At 39.9% G+C, this 23305-nt stretch overlaps 1 protein-coding gene across 1 annotated transcript in view; it reads left to right on the forward strand.

Moving 5' to 3' along the window:
* The window catches only part of DDX10 (DEAD-box helicase 10), a 154230-nt gene extending 131532 nt beyond the window's left edge, over positions 1–22698 (forward strand). Inside the window, exons 17-18 of the mRNA XM_054271895.1 lie at positions 10558–10691; positions 20846–22698. Coding sequence (XP_054127870.1) covers positions 10558–10691; positions 20846–21035 — 324 coding nt within the window. The 3' untranslated portion in view covers positions 21036–22698. The remainder of the gene's footprint in view (positions 1–10557; positions 10692–20845) is intronic.
* The last annotated feature ends 607 nt before the right edge of the window (positions 22699–23305 follow it).

The raw sequence follows: 23305 nt of genomic DNA on the forward strand, positions 1-23305 counted from the left end.
TTATATTAGGTCAAGAATTGAAGGATTATGCAAATCTAAATCACCCACCAGAGGTAGCGGAGAAAGTAACATTTGAATATAATTCTCTTTTTGGAGTGTGTTATGGTTTCTCCCTTCAGATTTTCATCAAGACTGAAATACTAAGGAGCAATGACTCTAATTGATCCTTGAGGGTGGGTCTCAGGGAGGAATTAACGTGACCACGGGAAGCCCTGCCTGACCACTTGGAAATTCAGGAAATACTAAGCACAATTAGTTTAAGCACTGATTTTTGCCAGAGGTGGAGCACCCCAGTAAGGCAATATGTGGCAGTGTAACTACACTCCAGCCAGTGGCTGCTGTTCCCTGTACTTCCTGATAGTTGGAAAATGGTAATTGCAAGCAGATTGTGTAACACCAGAAGGTTGGAAGAGCAGTTGAGATGTTCGCACTGGAGTTCAGAATGGGCGGTAGTTAGGCTAAAATGACTTTTCCTGACAGCTTTCTAAGCATGTTATGATCTACTTTCAAATCAGAGAGATTAATATTTATCCTTCTTGTTTTCATTTCCTTCATATATTCTATATATGTTGCAAATATTTGGGGGAGTGGGAGAAAGAAACATATTTATTAATAACATGATAGATAAAAATCACTGACTCAATAATAAAAGAGTTATTAAAATACATATTTTAAATTGTTAGGTACATTTTTAATTTTTGAGAGCTTTACAATGGTGACTAAAATGAAAATATTAAGGAATGACCTATGAAAAAATTTGTTAGAAAAATCTAAAAAATTATTCAAGAAATCAAGTTGCTGATTAAGTTTCAGATAGAGATGTGATTTAGAGAACAGTCAGTAACAGAGAAAACTAACTGCTGTTTCATCTCAACTTGTATCCTTTTCTCATTCTGAAATACTTTATTTATTTGGTAAGTTAAATTCAAGGTGTCATTAAAAGTTGAAAAACATATTAGGATTTGAGGAACTGGTCATTTTTGTTTATTCTAACCATCCTCTTTCAGCCGGTGAATGTAAATTGGGTTTGTCTTTTAGCTGTATCAATATCTCATAAGATATGATGCTTAGAAGTAGTAATTTTGCTAGCAGCAGAGAATGTAGACATAAATGTTAAACTTACAATACAGCATCTGCTTGGATCAACTTAATTTTGCCTACATGTATGTGTTGCATTTAAGGTGGTCCTATTTAATTATTAACTTTTAAATAATATGCATACAATATACATATTTTAGAAAATAATTAAAATTCTGGTTGGAATCAGTTTCAATTTCAGATGGAATAGGAACCAGCTTGACACTAACGGTGATTAAAAAATGAGTAATAATCAATTGGCGAAAAAGTGATGGCTCTTCTATCATTTGTTAATGCAAAAGGAAAAACTAGGAATTTAAATTATTAGCATAAAATAGTGGTACACATTTTGTGTTAAGTCCAGTGTAAAACAACTGTGCCCCAGAATAATGGCATTAAAAAAAAAGTAGCAGTGATTACTTGTGAAACGAACTGTGAGAATTTAAAAATTACTGATTTTAATGGGGTTTATAATTAGTGATTCAAATCACTAGTTTAAATTGATTCCCCTGATGTTGTTGTCTCTGATTCCTTGAGAAACGGATGTCAAATAGCATTGCTTTAGTACAGTGTGAAGAGGGAAAGTTTGTACCTGCCTGTGCAATGTTAATGACATTATGTCTAACCGTACCTAAGTTTGATCATTCAGGCAGTTTTACCAAAAGGTAATTTTCAGGGAGTTAGAGAGAGCCACGTTTCAGAAAAGCTGTCCCCACAGGAGCTAAATGCCAAGGTAATCAATCATACAGTGTACTGCATCCTGTTGTTATGGATATAGTACATTATTTATGCAGTATAAAGATTTTTTAGATGTGTTGAAATGAACAGGCTAGCAAATGACAACTCTAGGTTGTAATAAGTTACATGAGCTGCAAATTGCAATTTCATAGGTTAAAATTTGTATAGATGCCTTCAATGCTTGCAGCAAGTTAGAGACTGATTTGCTTTAAGTGTGGACTTCTGGGGAGCAGCAAAAAATTCTGTTACAAGTCTGTAGTATTTCAATTAGATCTGTAGATGAGTATTTGTATACCACTTGTATGTCTTACTGAATCCAAGAGTTGTTACTCAGTCACTGGAAATAGGGTAAAACATTTTGGCAGCAGTACAAAACCCAAGAACTGTTTGAGAGAGAGCACACTTTAGGTTCTTCAGCAAGCCATTGCATAGGATATAATTAGGCACAGGCTTTTGATGGAAAATTGTCTCAGCTTTCAATTTTTCCCTCACTGCATTTTTCCAAACATTTTGGTTTTGCTGAGAACAAGACAGTCATCTTCATCAGATTCATTAAATAAGCTATTGTATTTGTATGAGAAGCCCTAAAAGACTAATAGAAAACAGAACAGTGGAAAAAGTGGAAAAAATAATGGCTTCCATGAAATGAGGGTGACCCGCTTCCCTTCTCTCTGTCAGATATTTTGGTTGGTTCGAAGGGAGATTTGTAGTCATACCTGTAGAGTGATTTTCAAATTGTGATCATTACCCCTCTGTGGCTGAAGAGTTCTGAAGCTGAGAGAGTTCCTGGGTTATTGGCAAAGCGCTGCCGTTCCTTACCATGCCTTGATATATTTCATTACTCTTACCTACGTATTTTTTGAGCCCATGTAAACTCCTGAATACTTCAGTGAAACAGTCATGGCTTTGGTAAAGAGAAGAGGTGCCTTTGTGTATTCCACCATGCATTTTCTAGTTCTGTTGCTGTTGATTTCTTTCTTCTATACCTGGGACTTCTTCCTCTTCACTGTTTTTCTACATCCTTTGCAGTCATGCAGTCAGCTCTTGTGCGGTTCTCATGCCTTCTTAGTCTCCCCATTTCCTACTCTCTTCCATTTTTAGAATAGATTTAGACAGCTCTTCTCTCCCCTTTGGCTCCATTTGTCATCACTGTCATCTCCATCAGATTTTTCTCTTTGTAGTCTTCCTCTCTTAGGCCCTCTCACTTTTCCCTTACAATTCTTCCCTGTTTGTCTTTGATTCCTATTTCCACACTGGTCTTTTGTACTTTTTGAACTTCCACATTTCTTCATGCCTTTCTGTTAATTTGCAACATACACATGTTTCAGTTCTACTCAACAAACATTAATCAGCCTTTCTCTCACTTGTTGGTCATTCACTTGGCCTTTCCATACCCACTCCAGTTTTAGAGGGTTTGCAAACGTGACCACACACTGTTCTGGTGTCTCTCTTCTCTAGTAGCTCCTCCTTTATAATTTCTGGAATCTTAAAATTTTCAGTCTCCTTCTCTCCTTCTGTGATGATGTTTTGCACAACCTTTTGCTTTTTTTCCCTTCTCTTACTCATGGAGAAAAATACAAATTTGTGTCTGTACTCAGGAGTCTTGATTCAGTTTTTCTACTCCAGCTGTACCTTTCTGCCTAAATTAAAATCTTAGCTGATGGATTTCATGGATTAGGCAATGCTAAAGGAAAAATTCAAGCTTCTTTGCTACCTTCTTTCACAGTCACTCTGCGTACGACCACTTTATCTCACTTCAGCCTATGCCTTAGCATTGCCATGGCCACTTTCTGGTGCTTATCTAAATCCTTCCTAATTCTCCATTTGTCTTTTCATTTACCACAGATGACAAATGTGTTCTCTCCTTCCTGAAAGTTCTCCTGTAGGTTCTCCCTGTACAAGCGTTCCCCAAGCCTGCTGCACATATATTATGACATTTTACTCAATTCCTAGAGTAACACTAACTCAGCAATTATTCTTAATTTGGGTTGAAGTTTTTGCTTTGAAGTTGCTTTACATTATTTTAGACCTGAAAATTAGTTTCTTTTAATTAGTTGGTCTAAAAGATCTTGCTTCATATAAATCTTTCATGTTCTTCATACTTGTCATTTTTAAGACAGGCCTGTCATACTTTTTCATGTAGATAAAATTGTTATCAGGAGATAGTATAATTTTCTGTCTGCTGATGGATGGCTGCCAGTCTACCTCAGAATCTTTTTCAATTTCTTCATTGAGGTTCCCCTGTGCAGAAATGCTTGTGGAAATACCAGAGGGCAGGTCTCTCTCTGTGTCATGCCCATTGCTCAAATCGTCCCCAGGCAGCTTGCTTCCTTGTCATTCATCAGTCTGGATTCATCTGCTCTCTTGTGGCTTCTAAGTAGAGCTTACACTTTTTGTGCCAGCAGTTGTCTTTTGCAAAATTTTGTAGACAGAGATTCATGGCTTAAGAAGGTGAATTCAACAACAACAAAAGCGATTAATAATAAATGGCCCTGCAATTCTGCAGCATCAGCCCGTGCTTTCTGATTTACTTGTTAGTTGTTTTGAAATTGGAACAAATATGAAACTGTTGCAGCTGCCATATAGGTCTGGAACAAAGGCACACCAGGTCTTGTTCTCACAGCAAGCAATTGAGTCAGTGCCATGAGCAGCGATGCCTCTTCTGTGTTTCTTTTCCTCAGTTCATGTCAAATCACCAGAAGGAGTTAAAATAACTTTCACTGCCTGGAATTAATTTGATTTCTATTTTTCTCCCTGTAAGTGTTCTATTTTATATGCATATTTTGTACAAGCATTTAGAGTACGTGACTTCAGCAGTACCGTGAAAGCATTAAAGTGGTGTCGTTGGACAGACACTTAATGGCAGTGTAGCTCTTTGTTGTGTACTGAATACAAATCAGTTGTTTCAAGAAAAGAGCAGAACTAACCAGTTTACAGAATTACGTGACTTCAAAGGCTTCCTTTCTAATTATTTCATGTCAGTGCTGCTGTTGATCTGTTCCTTTTTGAAAAATACCCATCACTAAGCAAAGAGTGGGTCCTGCCTGCAGTCTCTGCTGTGAGCAGTGCTGGTGGTGGGACACTGCTGTGTCACAGCAGGGCTGCAGCTCCCCCAGGCTTGTGCAGAAGTGCTGGAAAGTGATACAGAGGAGATTCTCTCATGTAGGTGCCATCTCTGGGCATATGCTGAGATTACCTGGAGAAGGTGGATGTGTTGAAATGTTTGAGCACAGACACTACTTTGGAGACTTACTTTGTGTATTTGAGCTGACAACCATGACTGCTGTGAACCTGAAAGTGGACAGAAAGGAGGACTGTAAAGACAGTCCAAGGGTTATGTGTTGTGAATATAAGTTCAAAAACATTGTTTGGTTGGGGTTTTTTTGATTTTTTTGGTTTTTTTTGACATGGCCATAGACTTTTGGACTAGTATGCTGGCATATATTAATTCTGTCAGACTTCAGTAATTTCTTTTAACACTGCTACTTTCCAGAATGTAATGTATTTCAGTGTGTATTTTGCTTCTAGTGCTACTTACCTAGCAACTTAGTTTCTTTTCTCTTGTATTTTCATGTCTGTAACATTAATTACATTTAAGGTAACAGTGTAGTTGTTTTATCCTGATACTACTCTTCCCTATTGCTAAAATCATGTTGATAATTGTGGCTAATAACAACCTGAAGAAACTTGTCTTTACCATAAGTATTCTACATGTGTCATAGAAGAATAAATTAGAAAAGGAGAAGTGTAAGGTCTAGTTTTGAGACCTATCCATTATAATTGAAATCAAATACTTTAAAACAAAAGGTCTCTGAGTAGATTTAGAACTTCTCACCAGTGTCTATGAGTTTTGTGTTTTTAGTGCTTCTGAACTGTGCTTGTGGCAGGAGCCATTTCCAGCACAAATTGCTTTGCTATAGTTACACAGGAATTTGAATGTCAGAATATATGCATCAATGTCTGCTTGTTTGGAACACAGGCTTACCCTTTCACTGACCATAAAATGTGGGGCATTTAGGAAAGACAAGAAAGAAAATTAAGTATTCTCAATGTGCATTATGTGAGAGCACTGGTAAAAGTAAGATTCTGCTGGCTAAACAAGGCATATTGTATTGTTTGAGATCTCGGATGGCTTAAAAGAAATAAAAAATTACTGCATGAAATTGAACCTTTATGTGACTGCTAGTGATCAGGAATGGTGAATGATTGAAGATGAAGCTAAGAGTTACCTGTCCCTTCTAGTGAAAACTAAGAATCAATTTCTCTGAAGTGTTGTAAAAACCAGTCAATATGACTGACTCATTCCAGAGAACAAAGATCAGTGAGATGGTCTTAGTGCAAGGATTGTGTCTGGCTGACTGACCTGGAACCTTGGTTTCCCCAGTTTTTGGCTACCAGCCTATCTGGCCAGAGCCATGGAACATGGATGCACCTTAGATGGTACAGAGGGAAGCTGTGAGTTTTGGCACAGCTTGGACAGCTCTGTGTTTGTCAGACTGTGTGTAGTTTGCTCCTCTGGCTCCTAGTCAGTTTTCAGTTTATGCTAAGGCTTTTGTCTTGATCTTCAAAACAACTGTTGGATCAAACACCCTAGCAACATCAAAGGCTGTATTTCATTTTTGAACTGCCAGAAAAGCTGTATTCCTCTGGGGCAATGTAGACAATGAAGTATCAGAGCAATCATTCATCAGCTGGGGACAGTGTGATGGGCTGGGGTACAGGCTATGAAAAAACCCAAACCTGGGTGGTGATCAGGTGAATCCACAGTAATACATTTTAAAGGAAGTGCTATAAAACCTCTCTGTATGTATTAATGGGTTCCATCCTAAACATGATGCAAAAGCAACTTCTGTTTTCATCTAAAAGATAATTGTCAAAAACAAGAAAATTGAGAAGATCTGGAACGCTGTCATATCTTACAAGATACTTTATTTTTAAATATCCTGTTTTATGAGCCATAATATGCTAAACTTCTGAAAGTTGTGTACCTGTGTTGGGTAACCTCCTAGCAGAGTTTAGAACTTAGCTTTTCTTGGCATTACAATCACAGGCATCAGTTATTGGGAGAGGCATAGTAGCAAAAACTAAAGGGTGGCATAGCTCTAAAAGGACAGAGTATTAAGTGTGATGGACTCAAGTGGGATGAAATTCTAAACAAACCTTAAGAGTTTTGTTTCCAGCTAATTGTAAATATTCTCCCACTGTGCTTTGTAAAGTACTATCTACAGAACTGATAGTGCTTAAGCAATTATTTCTCTCCTCTCAACCTGGTAGCTAGAAACTGATAAATTGCCTAAAGTGTTGAACATCAAAAGTGCAACTCTAGACAATTTAATTGGAGGGAAAAAAACTTCTTAAACTAGAAAAAAACCTTCTTAAATTAATATAACTTTAATACCATAATAAATATGTATTTTAGAAATGAAATCTAAAGACAGTATATTTCTATCTACAGGTCTTCATGATGTGTTTTTCAGTTCTCTATTTTTTTTTTCCTTCTGATGATAGTCAGATAATTGCCACCTGAGTGCCTATTGCCTGGTAGAAATGAGACACATTCTGGTTTTTTTGAACATTCAAGTCCCTTGGGTGTCTGAGGTGCATTGGTTTCTTAATTTTAAGTTTCTCTTAGCCTGCCTAACTTATTTACCTGAGCTCCATCAGCCATTCAGGCCCTCTTAGGAGGAGGGGAAGTTGTCATTACATCTTGTAACAAAGACAGAAGATGAATTGGAGGTATTCTGTTGATAAACATGGCAAAAGCTCTAGAGGAGCCTGTCCTGTCTGTGTCACAGGGTGTATATTTTCAAAGTGACTTCAGTAAGGTCAAATGTGATTGTTGGCTTGGTATGGGTCAAATGTGGAATGTTGATGGCAACAAGGTTTCCAAAACTTCCAGCACAGAAATTTTGCTGAATTTTTCTGAAGTGTTGAGTTTGCAGAAGAAGAATCTCTTCTTCAGAGAGAGACTGTGTGAATGCAAAAATGATTGCATCTCAGTGTCATGTTTAAACTGAAAGTCTTTGTGCAGGTTTCTGTGGAACTAGAATTACAAAATACATGGCCTGGTGTGGTACAAAGAGAGAGAGCTTGTCATCCTGAGCAGAGTCAAAAGATGATTGCCACGGCCAGCCTGATTTGATGTCTTTGATGTCAAGCATGGCAAGTTTCCTTCCACAGCTGAGCTTCACAATAAGTACACACTCCAAAGTGGGTGTTACATTGCAGCCAGCCTTACATGAAGTACAGGCCATCAAAATCTCTTCTTCTAAACTCTTTTGATGGTGATTGTCTTAGGACAAGTCTGGTCCTGAGTCTGTAAATTGCATCCTAGTTGTGTCTGAAGAACTTTTACACGTGTCATTTTGAACTATGATTTTACTTCTTTTCTCCAGCTCTCGTGGTGAGTAATGTGAAGTCACAAGATTTCTTCTTTTTGACTGGCTGATATAAATTTGAAGTGAGAGAGGAAAAATAATGAGTTTCTGTTGTTCAGCTGTGGATGATAAATGTTCCTGCTCAGGTTCTTAACATTTTCAGGGTCTTAGAAATATTTTAATGAATATGTAAGCAGTGATACTTACAAGAAATACAGCCTCATGATTCCTGATGAGTGAAAGAGGCATCTTTGCCAATTATTTCTTTTTCTGTAGCAAGCATTATGTTTAACACTTCTCTGCATCTTTTCTGCTGGACAAAATTAATATGAATGTGTAATTAAAGTGAGGGTTTGGTCTGTGTGTCATAATGGAGAATATTAATGAACAGCCCCAAGTTTTAAAAGATGACTGCCAATAAATGTTAGTAGTACAGAACTCTGGTGCATGGTGTCACGCATACATATTAAAAATCCATTATTTCATACAACAGCTTTGAATGCTACTTCTCTTTCTATTTTCTTTTCAATATAAGATTGGTATGCACCAGCTATGTCAAAAGAATAGGTACAATTGGAAGGACAAGTAAAGAGCAAATATTTAATGTTGTAAGAAATTAAAATAAGCTATAATTTAATGCAGAACGATTTTCAAATGAGAAAATTCATTAGCAAAAAGGTGACCTTCAAAATAGTTTTCTGTGGAGTTAGTAATGCTCTGTAAGATTGTACAAAGAGATGAGCTTGAAGACTTTTTTTGTAAGCAAAAACCCTGCAAAACCAAAACCAACTTTCTTGTGGAGTGGTACCTGAAGTTCCCAAGACTCAACATGCTTTTCTGTTGGTGTTTGTTACCTTAGGAAGCTTACAGTGCTGGAGTCTGACGATGCTTTTAGTAATTTTATACACCCAGCTATATATATACTTTTACTGGTATTTAAAATAGTGAAGAACAAAGTGTGTGTTCACTATGTTTTTCTTCTGCCTCCCTCTGCCAGATTGCAAATCTGGCTTTTGTCCCTTTCTTCTACTTGCTTTCAGTACACTGCAGAAGTATCACTAGTCAAGCAAGAATGGACTCTTGCAGTGGTGACTAATCTTACCCTTCACCAGCTCATTGCCTTTCACTCACTGTATATGCAGATATAAAAGAGACCATTGATATGGTTTCTGTTTGACTTTTAAATTTATTTTTATTGCAAAAGGTGCATCCACATAAAGACTGTTCTTTAAAAACTTGATGATAGAAATGGTGAAAAAGCAAAACAAAAATTAACTTTAAATATATAATGATGTGAAGTTATTCATAGAATGAAAGATCATTTAAATGAGTACTGTTTTAGAAACTCAGCTGTGTGCATGTTGATTAGATATATAAACAAAAGGTAGCAATGACTTTAATTATAATTTCTTGGAATTCGTTTTTGCTTTCCAGCATAAATATGCATGGACCTAGGGTTCACGTTGCTTAGAAATGCCTGTAAGCTTGCTGTCTGCATTTCTGTGTGCATATACAATTGCGTGTGCCCTCCAGTGTATCTGGTTCTTTGTGCCTACTAGCAAAAATTTACAAAAGTGGTACCATCAGTTCAGGATTGAGTGGAGCAGAACCTGTATCTGCAAAATGAGCCAGCTTTTTTATATTATCCAGGATTTCTGTGGAGCAGCATCTTCTGTGCTCTCTTTGTTAAGGAATTAGTGAGGCACTGCCACACCCTGGGGAAACTTGCCAATGCCATCAGCCCATCTGAGATGTGCTGGGGGACAGAGGGAAGCTGAGTCCTGGAGAGGAGGGATGAGGGGATCTGGGAAGATGCCTGTAGAACATGGATCTCTTGCAGAGGATGGGGGAAACTCCCATAGAGCAGTTAACTCAGCTTAAGCAGCTTTTTGGTTTTTAGCTGCAAGGACACCCAGATGAGTTTTAAATCAGACTATTTCATTAAATCCACCTAACAGCAGTGATTTATGTGCCCACCTGTGAGTGTCTCTTTGCCAGTGTGTTTCTGAGGGACAGTAAAGCTGCATATTACTTAGACACTTGCTCTCAGATGGCTGTTGATTACTTGCTGCCCAGATCTCTCCTAGATTTTGTAGATTTAAGATTACAATATTGGAAAGTAGAATTTGAACATAAATCCTTGTGCTTCCTTTTTTAATAATGTTTCTTCAACCTTTAACAAACAGCCTTGGAGGAGAGTAGTGATGATGACAGAAGTGATTCTCTTTTCCTGGCTATGATCCTGGTGGTGTTTGACTGCATTTGGGGGCAGTGGTTTTTGTTGCAGCCTCCATATTAAAGGGGTTATGACAAGTGACGTGGACTTGTTTGCTTGTCTAGTAACTCTCCATTTGTCACCTCACAGGCTGAAGAGGAAACAGTGGCCTTTCTTGATCACAGTGGAAGTGAAGAAGAGTTTGATCCAAGCACTCTTCCAGATCCTGATAAATTCAAAGACTCTGATGCAGAGCAGGATTCAGAAAGTGAAGACAGCTATAGGTATGCACCATCTTCCATGTTAATTTTAAAATGATGGTTTTTATGAACTGTTTTGTTTACATGTTAGGAATTTGTCTTACAGTCCTCCTTCTCATGGGATTTAGTATTTGACTTATAAAAGTTTGTGTGTTGGGTGTTGAACAGGAATCTGAGCTAAAGGCTATTATTTTCTTTTGTGAAGTTTTATAAGAATTATTTTTGAGTCCATATTGAAGGGATCTTGGTGAGACTGTTTCACACGCAAACATCTTGACTAATATCCTGGAAGTTTCATGTGTTTCTGTGGTGGGTTTACCCTCTCTGGATGCCTAGTGACCTCCTCAGCTGGACAGGGAAGAAAAAAATGTAGTGAACAGCTCAGGGGTTGAGATAACACCAGGAGAGATTCCTGGTGATAACACCAGGAGAGATTCCTCACCAGCTACTGTCATGGGTGAAGCAGACTTGACTTGTGAAGAAATGAATTTGTTTATTGCCAATCACATGACAGTAGGGTAATGAGAAATAAACCCAAATCTTAAAACACCTTTTCTCCACATCTCTCTTCTTCCCAGGATTAACTTACAATTTCTTCTACATCCTCATCCGCAGCAGCACAGAAGGATGGGGAATGGAGGTTGCAGTCAGTTCATCATACATTTTTTCTGCCACTCCTTTCTCCTCAGGAGAGGCTCCCATGTGAGGTCTCTCCCACATGGGTAGGGGACTTCTTCCACAATCTTCTTCAACTCTTTCCTGTAGGCTGCAATTCTTTGTGAACTATTCCAGTGTGAATCCCTTCCAGGGCATGTAGTCCTTCAGGAACAGGTTCCTCCAGTGTGGCCTCAAGTCCTGCCAGCAAGTGTGAAGTGCTTCAGCATGGGCTCCTCTCTCCACCGGGCTACAGGTCCTGCCAGGAGCCTGCTCCAGTGTGGGCTTCCCAAGGGATCATGGCCTTCTGGGGCTGCAGGGGCACAGCTGCCTCACCATGGGCTGTGCCATGGGCTGTGCCATGGGCTGTGGGGCAATCTCAGCTCTGGCACCTGGAGCACCTCCTGCCCCTCCTTCTGCACTGACCTGGGGGTCTGCAGGGCTGTTCCTCCCTGGCTGCTTTTGCACTGTTTATTTTCCTTAACAGTGCTATCCCAGAGGCACTTCCACTATCACTGATGGGCTCAGCCTTGGCCAGTGGTGCATCTGTCCTGTTTCAGAAATGCATTTCTTTTCTGTCACATTGCAGGTTCTTTCTGGGTGGAAGGAAAAATGTTGAAGTAATTTAAGGATTTCATGATCCCTTTGCACCTGTGTTGTATTAAATAAATTTGTGCAGGGTAAAGCTTGATAAGTTCTATGATTCAGTATTGTTCAGACTCTTTAAGAGTCAAGTGAACTGGACTCTGAGTAGAAGTAAATGTATAATAATAAATTAAATAAATTCAATTCAGTGTTTATAATTGAATGAAGCAGAAGCATTTGTTTCATGTAGCAAAAAAACCTACAGGGTGAGAATGAGGATCTGTGCTTGATACCAGCATACTGTGGGAAGATGAAGGGATACAACATGAAATCCTGTGTGGTTCACTGCAACAAGAAGGCCACTTGTGTTTTTCTGACAAACAATGTATCATGTAACAGATTGAGAAGGATGATCTTGACACCTAAATGGGAGCATAGATGTCTAAGTTCATAAAGCTCTTGCTTTTCACATCTGAATCGGGTGAATCCTGGGGCTAGATTGTCCTTCCATGTGTGTCACTGTGTGTTGTGGAGTCAGTATGCAGGACTGGGTGGGGGACATGGATTTAAGTACTAGATAGTCCTCAGTTAACAGGCTGGTGGCCATGTCCCTTGGAGCCTGTTCACCAGCGAATGCCAGTAGAACTGACAAGGATGGGGAAAAACATTGCTTTTTCTGAGCAGCAGTAAATCTCTCCTTCTTTGTGTGAGGGGAGTATGTATTCATACATCACGTTTTGTATTGATCCTTTCCTCAGAATGTCAGCTAGACTCAAGATTAGCTGCACTTTAAGAATAAAAGTTGACAGAGATGGACAGATTTTTGGCAGTGGTAGTAAGTGCAGACTTTTGTTAGATCAGTGGCTGATCTGGCCCCCCTAGAGTCAGGTCATGCGCTCTTAAGGAGAGCAAGGACTCAAAGAAAGTCCAGGTCCTTGATAATCTTCCCTTCCTGTGGAGTAGATTAGGAAAGAAAGAACATACACTGAAGGAAACCAGGGAGGTTTCCTTTAGTGTATCCCTAGACATACCTACACTGAGCATCAAAGCTGCCTTTGGAGCTGGAGAGCAGACCACTACACATGATGAAGAAATGTGGTTTCATCAACACTGCTTACTGGAAACAGTCCTTGGCCTGTCTTACTGCACCAAAATACTGAGACATTGCCCAGAAGAGCTTTAGTTGGCACCATGTGAAGCTGCAGCAGTTGTGGGCAATCTCATGCCAGTACTTGTGCCTGCACCGTGGCCAAATCCATTTAGCCTGTAACAACATGACTGATACTCCCTGGGCAGGCCATGGCCAGCACAGGATTATCCATTACGTGCTGCATGGTCACCAGAGTCATCAATGGTGCTGCCGTCCAACACACCCCACTGAGGCACCCATAGAAATAGAAAAGCTGTTTGAGAGCTGCTCCAAAGTTAGCTTTCATGCTCAGTGTGGATAGACATATCCACATGGTGAGGTGCTCTGAGCACCCTGTAGAAGACTTTTGAGAAAGAGCAAGATACAGTGAAGGAAATTAATTTGAGGGTGTTAAATCAACAGTCATGCCTCATGCAGCTCTCTTAGAATTGCTATTGAGTTGTATGATGAGTTGCTTTTGGGGCTGGGAAATACTGACCTAATGATTTCAACAAAAACAAATCAACTGAGAGTAGCAGACAGTCAAATTGGGCTTTGGGATAAGAAAGTGCAACTCTGTGCTGTTTTATATTTCCAAAATCCAGAGATTTTGCTCCAAGAGTTGGATTAAAATAGAAATACGTTGGGCTACACTAGCTGCTCCTTGCTTTAAGGCGGGGGGGGGGGGGGGAAGCTTCTAAAAGGGATAATTCATAGTAAGTTTGAAACCTAGAGTGTCTTCCTTCAAGAGTCTTTAAAGAGAGACTATCTGTCCATGGTTTCAGAAGTCAAAATCTTCTCTCTGTCCTCCCGCAGAATTTTTTTAAACTGGGGAAGCTGTACAAATCATGAATTAAATTTGCCTTTGCATAAAAATTCCCTTCCAGCCATACCTCTATAAGCAGAGTAATTAATGACTTCAAGCATGTAATATGAGATTAATTTTTGTATATCTAGCAACATTCATCATATTTGGTTTAAGGCTATCAAATGTAAATTGTTAATGAGGTGAAAAATCTAAGAATATAGAACAGGGCGAAAGAAAAGCAGCTGGATTTCTTAAATATTCATTTTGCAGTCAGATTGAGGTTTTGGTATTTCTAATTCTTCATCTTCTTTAAATAAAAGTATTGAGGAAGAGCAAAGTTCTGATTGACCTCATAATTATCTTCTTTAAATCTTTAATGGGTGCAACTGATCACATTAACTCCTAGATCAGCATGGAGAAGATCTTGGACATGAGGGGAAACATCTTAGTTCTGGTACTGTTTTGTTTGTGACTTTATGGACAGTCACCAGGTGACAACTGTGCAAGTTAGTAGTCCATGCTACTTTGCTGTGTGCCTTCCTATATTTATGAATTTTATGGGCAAATTGCAGTTTCTTACAGCTTCTTCTTTCAGCAGGATGCTGATGTTGACCTGCTAGGTTTTGGGTCATTCTTGATGAGGTTGACATTACATTGTCTTTTGAGATGATTTATCAGCAAATCATGGTGCTCCTTCTAAAATGGATTATTCAGGTCATATCTGTGACTTTGTGAAGGCCAGAACTTAATGTTGTGATGGCCAGAAAAGCACCATAGGAGAGACATTATAAAAGGTCTCAGTTTAAAAGCCTTGGTCATTCTGATTAGCTGCAGAATTGGACATTGAGATATTGAATTGCTCGATAGAGGCTTATATATTCAATTTTAGAGGTGTTTTGATTTATATCAGTGGAATGGCCAGTAAGGGAATCATAGAATCATTTAGGATGAAAAAGACCTTTAAGATCAAACTGTTAACCCAGCACTGCCAAGTCCCACTAAACCATATCCCTCAGTGCCACATCTACAAGTCTTTTAAAAACCTTCAGGAATGGTGACTTCACCACCTCCCTGGGCAACCTGTTCCAGTGCAGCGAGGTGTGGCCTTAAAGTCAGGTGTCTGGCTAGCAAGAGGGTGGCCAACACCCAGCTGCAAATGTGTGAGCACCCCTCGGCGTCAGAAGGCTTCGGGCTGTGCTCACAGCGGATGGAATTGCTGCTGGCCAACGAGAGTAAAGAGTCCGGACACTCACTGGGGACTTGTCAGATTTATTGTCAACCAGGGAGTGACAGACACCCAGGTGTTGAATCTAACGTATCTGCCAGCGAGTGACCAAGAACAAAGGGTGCATCAGGGTTAAAAAGGGAGCGATCTCAGGGAGGGGTTTACAAAGGAACCAATAGGGGAAGGTGAGGGAGTGGACTTAGGATAACGGGCATGAGAGAAAACCCAATAGAAACAATGTAAAGGGGGGGCCCCAGAGCCACAGCCAATCAAGTCTCCCTAAGCACAGAAGATTCTGGCAAACTAGGAGTGGGGAGTGATTGACTGGGCCCAGGGAGGAGAACAAATTCCCATATAAGGAAACCCAGGGGAGGGGAAATTATATAACAGAGAGGATTGACATAAACTGAGGCGGGAGTCACCAAGGTAACCAAATGATAGACAAGACAATGGCAGGAAAAACTGGTGAGGGCAGAACCATTACAGAAAATGGGGGGAACAATACAGAAAATGGGGGAGCAATTAAACAAACTAACAGAACACTCTACAACATTCCAGGACTTGACAGCAAGCCTTTTGGTGAAGAAATATTTCCTGTTATCCAATCTAAACCTCTTCTGGTGTAATTTGAGGCTGTTTCCTCTTGTCCCTGTCACTTGTTACCTAGGAGAACCGACTGATCTCCACCTGGCTGCACCCTCCTGTCAGGCAGCTGCAGAGAGTGATGAGGGCCCCCTGAGCCTCCTTCTCTCCAGGCTGAACACCCCCAGCTCCCTCAGCTGCCCCTCACAGCACTTGTGCTCCAGACCCTTCCCCAGCTCCATTGCCCTTCCCTGGACACGCTCCAGCCCCTCAATGTCTCTCTGGCACTGAGGGGCCCAGAACTGAGCACAGGATTGGAGCTGTGGCCTCAGCAGTGCTGGGTACAGGGGGACGGTCACTGCCCTGCTCCTGCTGGCCACACCTGGCTGATCCAGGCCAGGATGCCATCGGCCTTCTGGGCCACCTGGGCACACTCTGGATCATGTTCAGCTGCTGTTTGCCAGCACCCCCAGGTCCTTTTTCACCAGGCAGCTTCCCAGGCACTGCCCCCAGCCTGCAGCACTGCCTGGGGCTGTTGTGACCCCAGTGCCAGGACCCAACCTTGGCCTTGCTGAACCTCCTAGAGGTGGCCTCTGCCCATTCATCCAGCCTGTCCAGATCTAGAAAGTAACACTGCACAATATATTTTAATTACCATTTTTATGTGCTGTAGCATTCTGACAGCAAGTAAGGAAGAAGCTGCACTGGGCTTTATGGAAGGGACTGCAGTAATAAATCTTCATTAGAATTGCTGCCATGGCCTTGTGAATTAAAATTTATTACATGGAAAAAGTTTTGGGCACAGCATGTTTGATTAGCAAAATGCCAATATTTATGGGATAAATTATTCCTAACTTTTCTGAACTGTATTTTACTAGCAGATTCATTCATTATTCCTGTACATTTCTTTGGGAAAGAGCTTGTGTACTTTGTTGCAGCCTGGAAACTTGACTCATGGCCTGTAGTTCAGTGGCGAGGGTGGTTTGTTTCCAGAGGAATGCTGGTAATCCTATGCTCCAAAGCATCCTCTGATAAATGTTAAGTGAAGCAGAGCCTGTCTAGAGATCTTGCCAGGATCACGTTGTTTAAACAACAGCTACTTGGCTGTGTGATTGCACATTTCAAATGGCTGATTTTCAAGCATTTAAAATCTAAATGTTACAGCTTGTTAAGACATTGCTTAAAGCCCAGAAGCGAGTTAAATACTAACAATTAAAGCTTTCTATTTTTCCCTGGTATTACCTGAAAACATACTTGTGAGTTTATTTTGTGGTAGTTTAGAATTTGAGCTTCTTGGTGTATAGCTGTCAGGGTCATAGTTAGATCCCGTTTCCCAGATGCCATTCAGATACACTGGTGTTTGTTTTAGGGACAGGATTCATAAACTGTACTTCAGTGTTTGAGTAATAAATATTTTCTACCAAATGATAGCATCTTACTTAGGTGCTACAGCTGAGCAAATGGTGGCCACGGAAATTACTGTGCCTGTTGATAAGTTGGCTATTGATAGCTCCTCACCTCTGTAAACACAAAGTAAATCCTTACATCAGGCAGCCTCAGAATGCATGGATTGTTCAGGCAGCTGAAAAGCTTAATTTCATCAGATGGTGAAAAGAAGAAATTGTAAGGCAGATGCACATGCCACTTTTGAAATGTTATTAGTAGAAGACAAAAGGATGCACTGGTCTTGGTTTGGATCTGAATTGGAGATTGCTTTCTAACTGAGTTGTTCTGCTAGAAAATAATTTACCTTAGCAAAACTTTTGTTGGCAATTGGTGAACATTAGCTGGTAGTACATCAGTTTATGTGTTTGTGAGGAATGAGGGGCCATTTATGTCCATGGAAACGATAAAAGGACCGGCTCTACAGGGTGACAGTTAATGGAGACTGAGGAGGAATTCATTTGACAGTAAGTGCAGAAGTTATTCCCTTATAGCTGCTTTTGTACACTGAGTCCTTTCACATGTGGAGTAGAGTGTTATGCTTGTTACAACTCCTCCAAAGAGCTTTCTGTCCATACAGCTAGGGAAAAACACCCTGAATGAGCACAGGATATCTCTGAGCATCATCATGCCGCACATTTTTCATCTCCCTTTTAAAATTGCCACTATCACCTCTTGTAAAAGCTGCAACTCTGACTTCAGAGCCCCTTTTCACACCACCCAAACCAGTGCTGGTAAAAATCCATCCTGGAGGAACAGGGAGGGGGGTTGGACTTGCTATTCTTCAAAGGTCCCTTTCAACCCAAATCATTCTGTGGACAGTCAGTCTGTCTTTCTTCTGCATCTCAGAATTAGGAACATCTTATTCACACGTTTCACATGATTCTCTGTTTACCGGCCAAAGCTGTTGTTAACAAATACTGTTTTGCGTCTACATTTTGTGCATCATGAAAACACAACTATTTTGCTCTCTTCACTGCTTGTTGCTTTTGCTGCTTCCTGTGTTATACATTCCTCTTTATTCACTTCTCCAGTTCACAGCCCAGCTGGGGTCAAATTAGTTTGAAAATACACTTGCCTGTGTGTAGATGCATCTTCTGTTTACACTGCTAATCAAGCTGCACAATCCCTCAGTAACAGTAAGGAGCAGCTTGACTCAGCAGAATCATCCCACAAAACTTATGAGGAAAATTATTCATAATTGTGTTGATGTGCTTTTGTTTGTGGAAAAAGCTGAGGAATCTCACAGTCCAGTTTCTTCTGAACGTGTTTTATATTTAAATGTTTTACCTTATAGATATCTATGTCTAAGGTCTCTGAAACTCCAGAAGAGATTATAATTTTTGGTGTTTAAAGTCTGCTGTTTTATAGCTTGTAGGTATAAATGCATAGCTTGTGAGGTTTCTGCAGGGTTTTAATTGCTAAGATGTTTTTAACTAATGTCCTAGATGAAGCATTAGTCATTTATGAATGCAAACTGGGCTTCAGAGTCCATTCAAAGACTGGAAATAATTGGCTCTTTTGCAAACAAGCTAAAATGCTTTAACTTAATGAGGCCTTTCTTGAGCTTTTAAAGTGAACCCCTACAGTCTGTCCTGATCAAAGTGAACACCATGAAACTCCAGCCCAGACCCACACTGTCCACTTGGAAAAGTGAGAATTCTTTCTGCTTCAGTATATTTTCATATCCTGTCAGTATAGCTTCAGCATTTATGGAATATCTTACGCACTACAGAGAGAGAAATATGAGAGAAATATTCCTTTCCTCAGAAAAGAAATAAAATGTTGGTAGCAAGCCCTGAAAAGCCACCCCCATGCAAATGACAGCTCAAAGCCAGCAAAGTTGCTATATCCTGTGAATTACAGGAAGAGTGAGTATTTGGAGCAGTCATCATCTATTCATGAATCATCACTGAATGTTTTCTGTTGGAAGGGACCTTCTGGATCATCCAGGTCCAGCAGTCCCTGTCGTGGGCAAGGATGCCTTTCACTAGACCACGTTTCTTTGCACTCTTTTCTTCTTTTCTCTTGGGTAGGCAAGGAAGAACAATATAAAGGTAGGGTATTTCATTTGCCTTAATTGTGGAAATGCAAGGTGTTCCTTATAGGATTTCCCTCCTTCCTCTGGGCTCTGAGCAGGCAGGAGGTGGCACAGTTCCTCTATGAAAAGTGGGATGGACGAGAGAGGGAGGCAGGTCATACCTGTGCGGCCCACCAGCACAAGGCCATCAGATCTCCTCTAACAATTCCTTCATCCCTATGTAGGGACAGCCAGAAAGCACAGTGTGCAAGCTGCATTGTGCTGCTGATCCCTCTCAGAGAGCGTTTGGGAACTTGCTGAGAACTGCCATGGTTGGGGTTAATGTTTGAATTAGGCTGGTTTCTAGTGAGTGGTGAAACCAGCATTTCACAGACTGTTAACTAGCCCTATTAATGGGAAAAAGTAAGGTGGGCAGCTAAAGGTGGGTTGAATTGGGCTTTGGGTTCCTTTGCTGCATTGATTCTAAGGACTGTATTCCCCAATTAGAGCTATTTATTGTAACTGCTATTTCTAATTGTTAAATGTCTAAACAGCATTTCTGAATGGAACCGTTCACAAGCATTACATTAATGCCATTGTAAAAACTATGGACATGAAAAAATTCTTGTTGAAATGGTTTTTGTAAGTAAGCTGAATTTTCTGAGTAGAAATTTGACAAATTTTAATTGAAAATCTGAATTTAACCAACTTTTTTAGAAAAGCCTTAGCTCCGTTTCTGAAGTTCCATTTCAATTTTTGTTATATTTTTAAAAATACAAACCCAAAAAGCTGAGAATGCTGTTTTGTTCCAGTTAGTTTGTTTGGATGGAATGATTTGGAGTGTATTTTACTAGTTTTTGGGTTTGCATTTTACTATTTTGGGCTATGAATTCTACCCTACAGCATACAACAACCACCACTCCATAATCTGGTTCCCAGATATATCTTAGAATGGATTTTATTTGATTGTTTTAAACTTAGATAAAAAGATTTATAGCATTTTTTCTATGTTTTGGACAAAAACCACATGAAGATACATGAAAGGTCTGTCTTTCCTCCCATTGTTGTCACATAGCCATGTGGTAGAAGCCAGGGTGATAAAACAGATTGGCAGCTGTTTCATCCAGATTGAAGGCTGCAAAAGGCAGTTCATTCAAGTCTTTAAAAAACAGCAGAAGAAATAGGAATTCACCTGGGAAAATTACTGGGTTTTCCCCTTCCTCTCATGGCAGCAAGTGGTGTTTAGTAGCTTCCAAGGGAAATGTCTGAAAGAAGAGGAAAGAGTGATTGAATTAAATAGTCCCAGATCAAAACTGTATTAAGTGTAGGATTTGGCAGTGAAAGAACAGTTCTTATATTTTTATTTTTGATGCATATTTATTGTAGGCAATATCTTGAATGCGTGTCAAGGTCCACTGACACATCATGAAATCAGTTTTGTCAAGTTGTCTGTTGCTGTATTAGGCAGCAAATATTAGATAAGACTTATAGCAATATCCTGATACACTGTAATCAATTAAGACAGCAGAACATCCACCACCACCTCAGTCTGAGAGCTGCTCTAATTTAGACATTCAGAGTTCATCAGCTTCCATTGCTTCACCCTTTTGAATTGTAATTTTGTTTGCTCTTATCTTGACAGAAATTTGCCTCGTTTAAAAGGAATTGTTAGATTACATGATGATATTGATTACCACAGTTGTTAAAAAGACTAATTGATTTTTTTCTGCAGTGAACTTGAGGAGAAGACTGGAAGAAAGAAGAGAAGCTATAGCAACAGTGCCACAGCAGAAGAAATGCCACTGAAAAGAAAAAAGATGCATTTCAGCCAAGAGGAGGACCCCTGTTTGCCATTAGATACTGGGCTTTCTCTGGCAGAGGATGAAGAGCTTGTACTGCATCTGCTCAACAGTCACAACTAATTATTTTTTCTGCAGGTTTTCTTCTCTGGGACATTTCCACAATTTTGTCAGTAGTTTACACAAAATGGATTTGCCATCTGGGCAGCTGGATCCCTGCGAATGTAGATAAATGAGTTCCACGTGCAATGGGATTGCCTTAGATTGGCTCACAGGTTATAGACAACATTTAGTTTGGTTTATAAGGCTTTCTAAATGAACTTTTCAACTTGAATCCCCAGGTGTCATTTTGCAGTAGCCTGTTCATAATTTTAAATCTCCAAGTTTTGAAACAATTACCTTCTTTTATTTTCATCTTGCTTTAAATGAAAATGGGATGTTCCTTTCTTGACCATGCCAAGTTTGTTATTTTGGAAGATATATGTGTACTAAAATTTTAAGGAGGAAATGCTGTTGGCAGCTCAGATCATATTACTTAAAAATGAAGTATGTACTTTCTTCTGTGTATAAGGCACATATTTTAAGAATATTTTAATAAAAATTTCTAGAGCCTTGATGTAAACTTAACTGTCTCTTTCAGCTTTGTTATGAAAGCTTATATTTATCCTTCAGGTATCACTTGTGTTATGATTCCATCACTGGTGTTCGGCGATTCAGAAAACAACATTTAGAAGCTAAAATTGTGTCTTGTCTTTGAATCCCATATGAGTGAGAACACATTGTCACATAGTAATATCTGTTTGATCTTTCCTTATGTCCATATGAGCATATTAAATACTCCTTTTTTGTCGATATCACTTTTTTGATCATAGGAATCTCTCATCACCTATTCAGTACAACCCTTTCCTCCTCTCCCTATACTCTGTTATCTTTTAGCTCAGTTACCCAAAACTGAAAATATACTGCAAATTCTTGCCTCCAAATGTTTCTTCCCCTGTTCTGGCAGCAGGCAGGGTATCATAAAAACAATATTATAGGCAGAGCACATCTGCCATCTGCTCCTTCCTGACAATGTGAAATGAGAAGAAAAGACTGAGTTTCACAAACAGCTAAACATGAAAGATGGGACCTGCTTGGCAGCTGATGCACAGTGTTTGTTTAGTCTACAGTGCCACAGCGGGCCTGGAAAATGCTGTGATGTGGGACCAGCATCACTGATGAATCTGTTAATGAAGAAGGATCTGCTGTGGTGCTGCTGTGACTGGTGCACGTGTCCCATGTGCCATCCTGTGAATGGCTGCTCTGAATGTAATGAGCAGCCTCAGCAAAATATCTGTCTGTGCTGGGATAGCAGAGCTCCTGCTCCTGTGGCTGTGGAGGAAGACAGAAGACTGCAGTGCAGAGAGCTCCACCACCAAAAAGCTGCTCAAAGATGATTTAGGTAGAGACAACAATACGTACAGTGGTGTGTTCTTCCTGGAGATATTCAGGGACCCGTAGTGTACTTGGTGGTGGTCAGTTGTCTTGCACATCACCTGATGTCTCTCAAATCAAAGCTTTGCTCTAAGGAGCATGAGTTGTTGTTGAGGCAAGCAAGTAAAAAAACCAAAATACCTACAGTTTCTGACTAGAATATTCTTATTTGTGTGCTGAAGTGGGAGAGAGATGTTCCTACCTACTAAACAATAAGACTAAAATTTTAATTATATACCTTTGAAGTATTGTGGTGCACTTTTTATCTTGTGATGATTTTTTAATTGTCTGCATAAAAATAATTTTTCAAGTGCTTTTACTTTTGTATTTCTGTATAATGAAGTTTCTAATGTATTTGTGTTGTTTGATATAGAGCCAGTGTTTCTTGAATCCTTATGAATTTGCCCATCTACTTCAAATGTGTCCATCCTTGAGGGTATGGTGTACATATGAAGAATGAAGCCACGTGAAAAAGAAGAGGGAAGGGGCTTAAGGCAGATGCTCCGTGCCACGAGTGTATGTAAGAACAGGTAACTGCTGCCTATGATAGAAGTGGTAAGACAAAAAATCCAACATTCAGCATTTTTGGGAAGCAGCTGTGGTTCTGGGTTATCATTCCTGTGAGCTATAGATCTGCTTTAAGGGGCCCCTCACCAGCCCTGCTTTTAGCAGTGTTTTTCTGGTCCAAGAAAAGAAGCACAAATAGACAAAACAAATGCCAGTCTCAGGACTGACTAGGCTGAAGGACATTTTCCAGGGAGCTTGTTTCAATTCACACCTGGGGACCTCTCCATCTGATGCCAAAAAACCTGGCATGTGTGTCCAGAGCTAATGGGCAGGTAGAGCAGGGCTGGCTGGGCATGCCACCCATCATCTATCTCCTTTTCTCCTTGTCCCAGGCATGCCACTGTAGCATCACA

Source organism: Melozone crissalis, unplaced genomic scaffold (genome assembly GCF_028551555.1).
Source record: "Melozone crissalis strain CALT ecotype California unplaced genomic scaffold, PUWL_Pcris_2 ptg000013l_1, whole genome shotgun sequence".
NCBI lineage: Eukaryota > Metazoa > Chordata > Aves > Passeriformes > Passerellidae > Melozone > Melozone crissalis.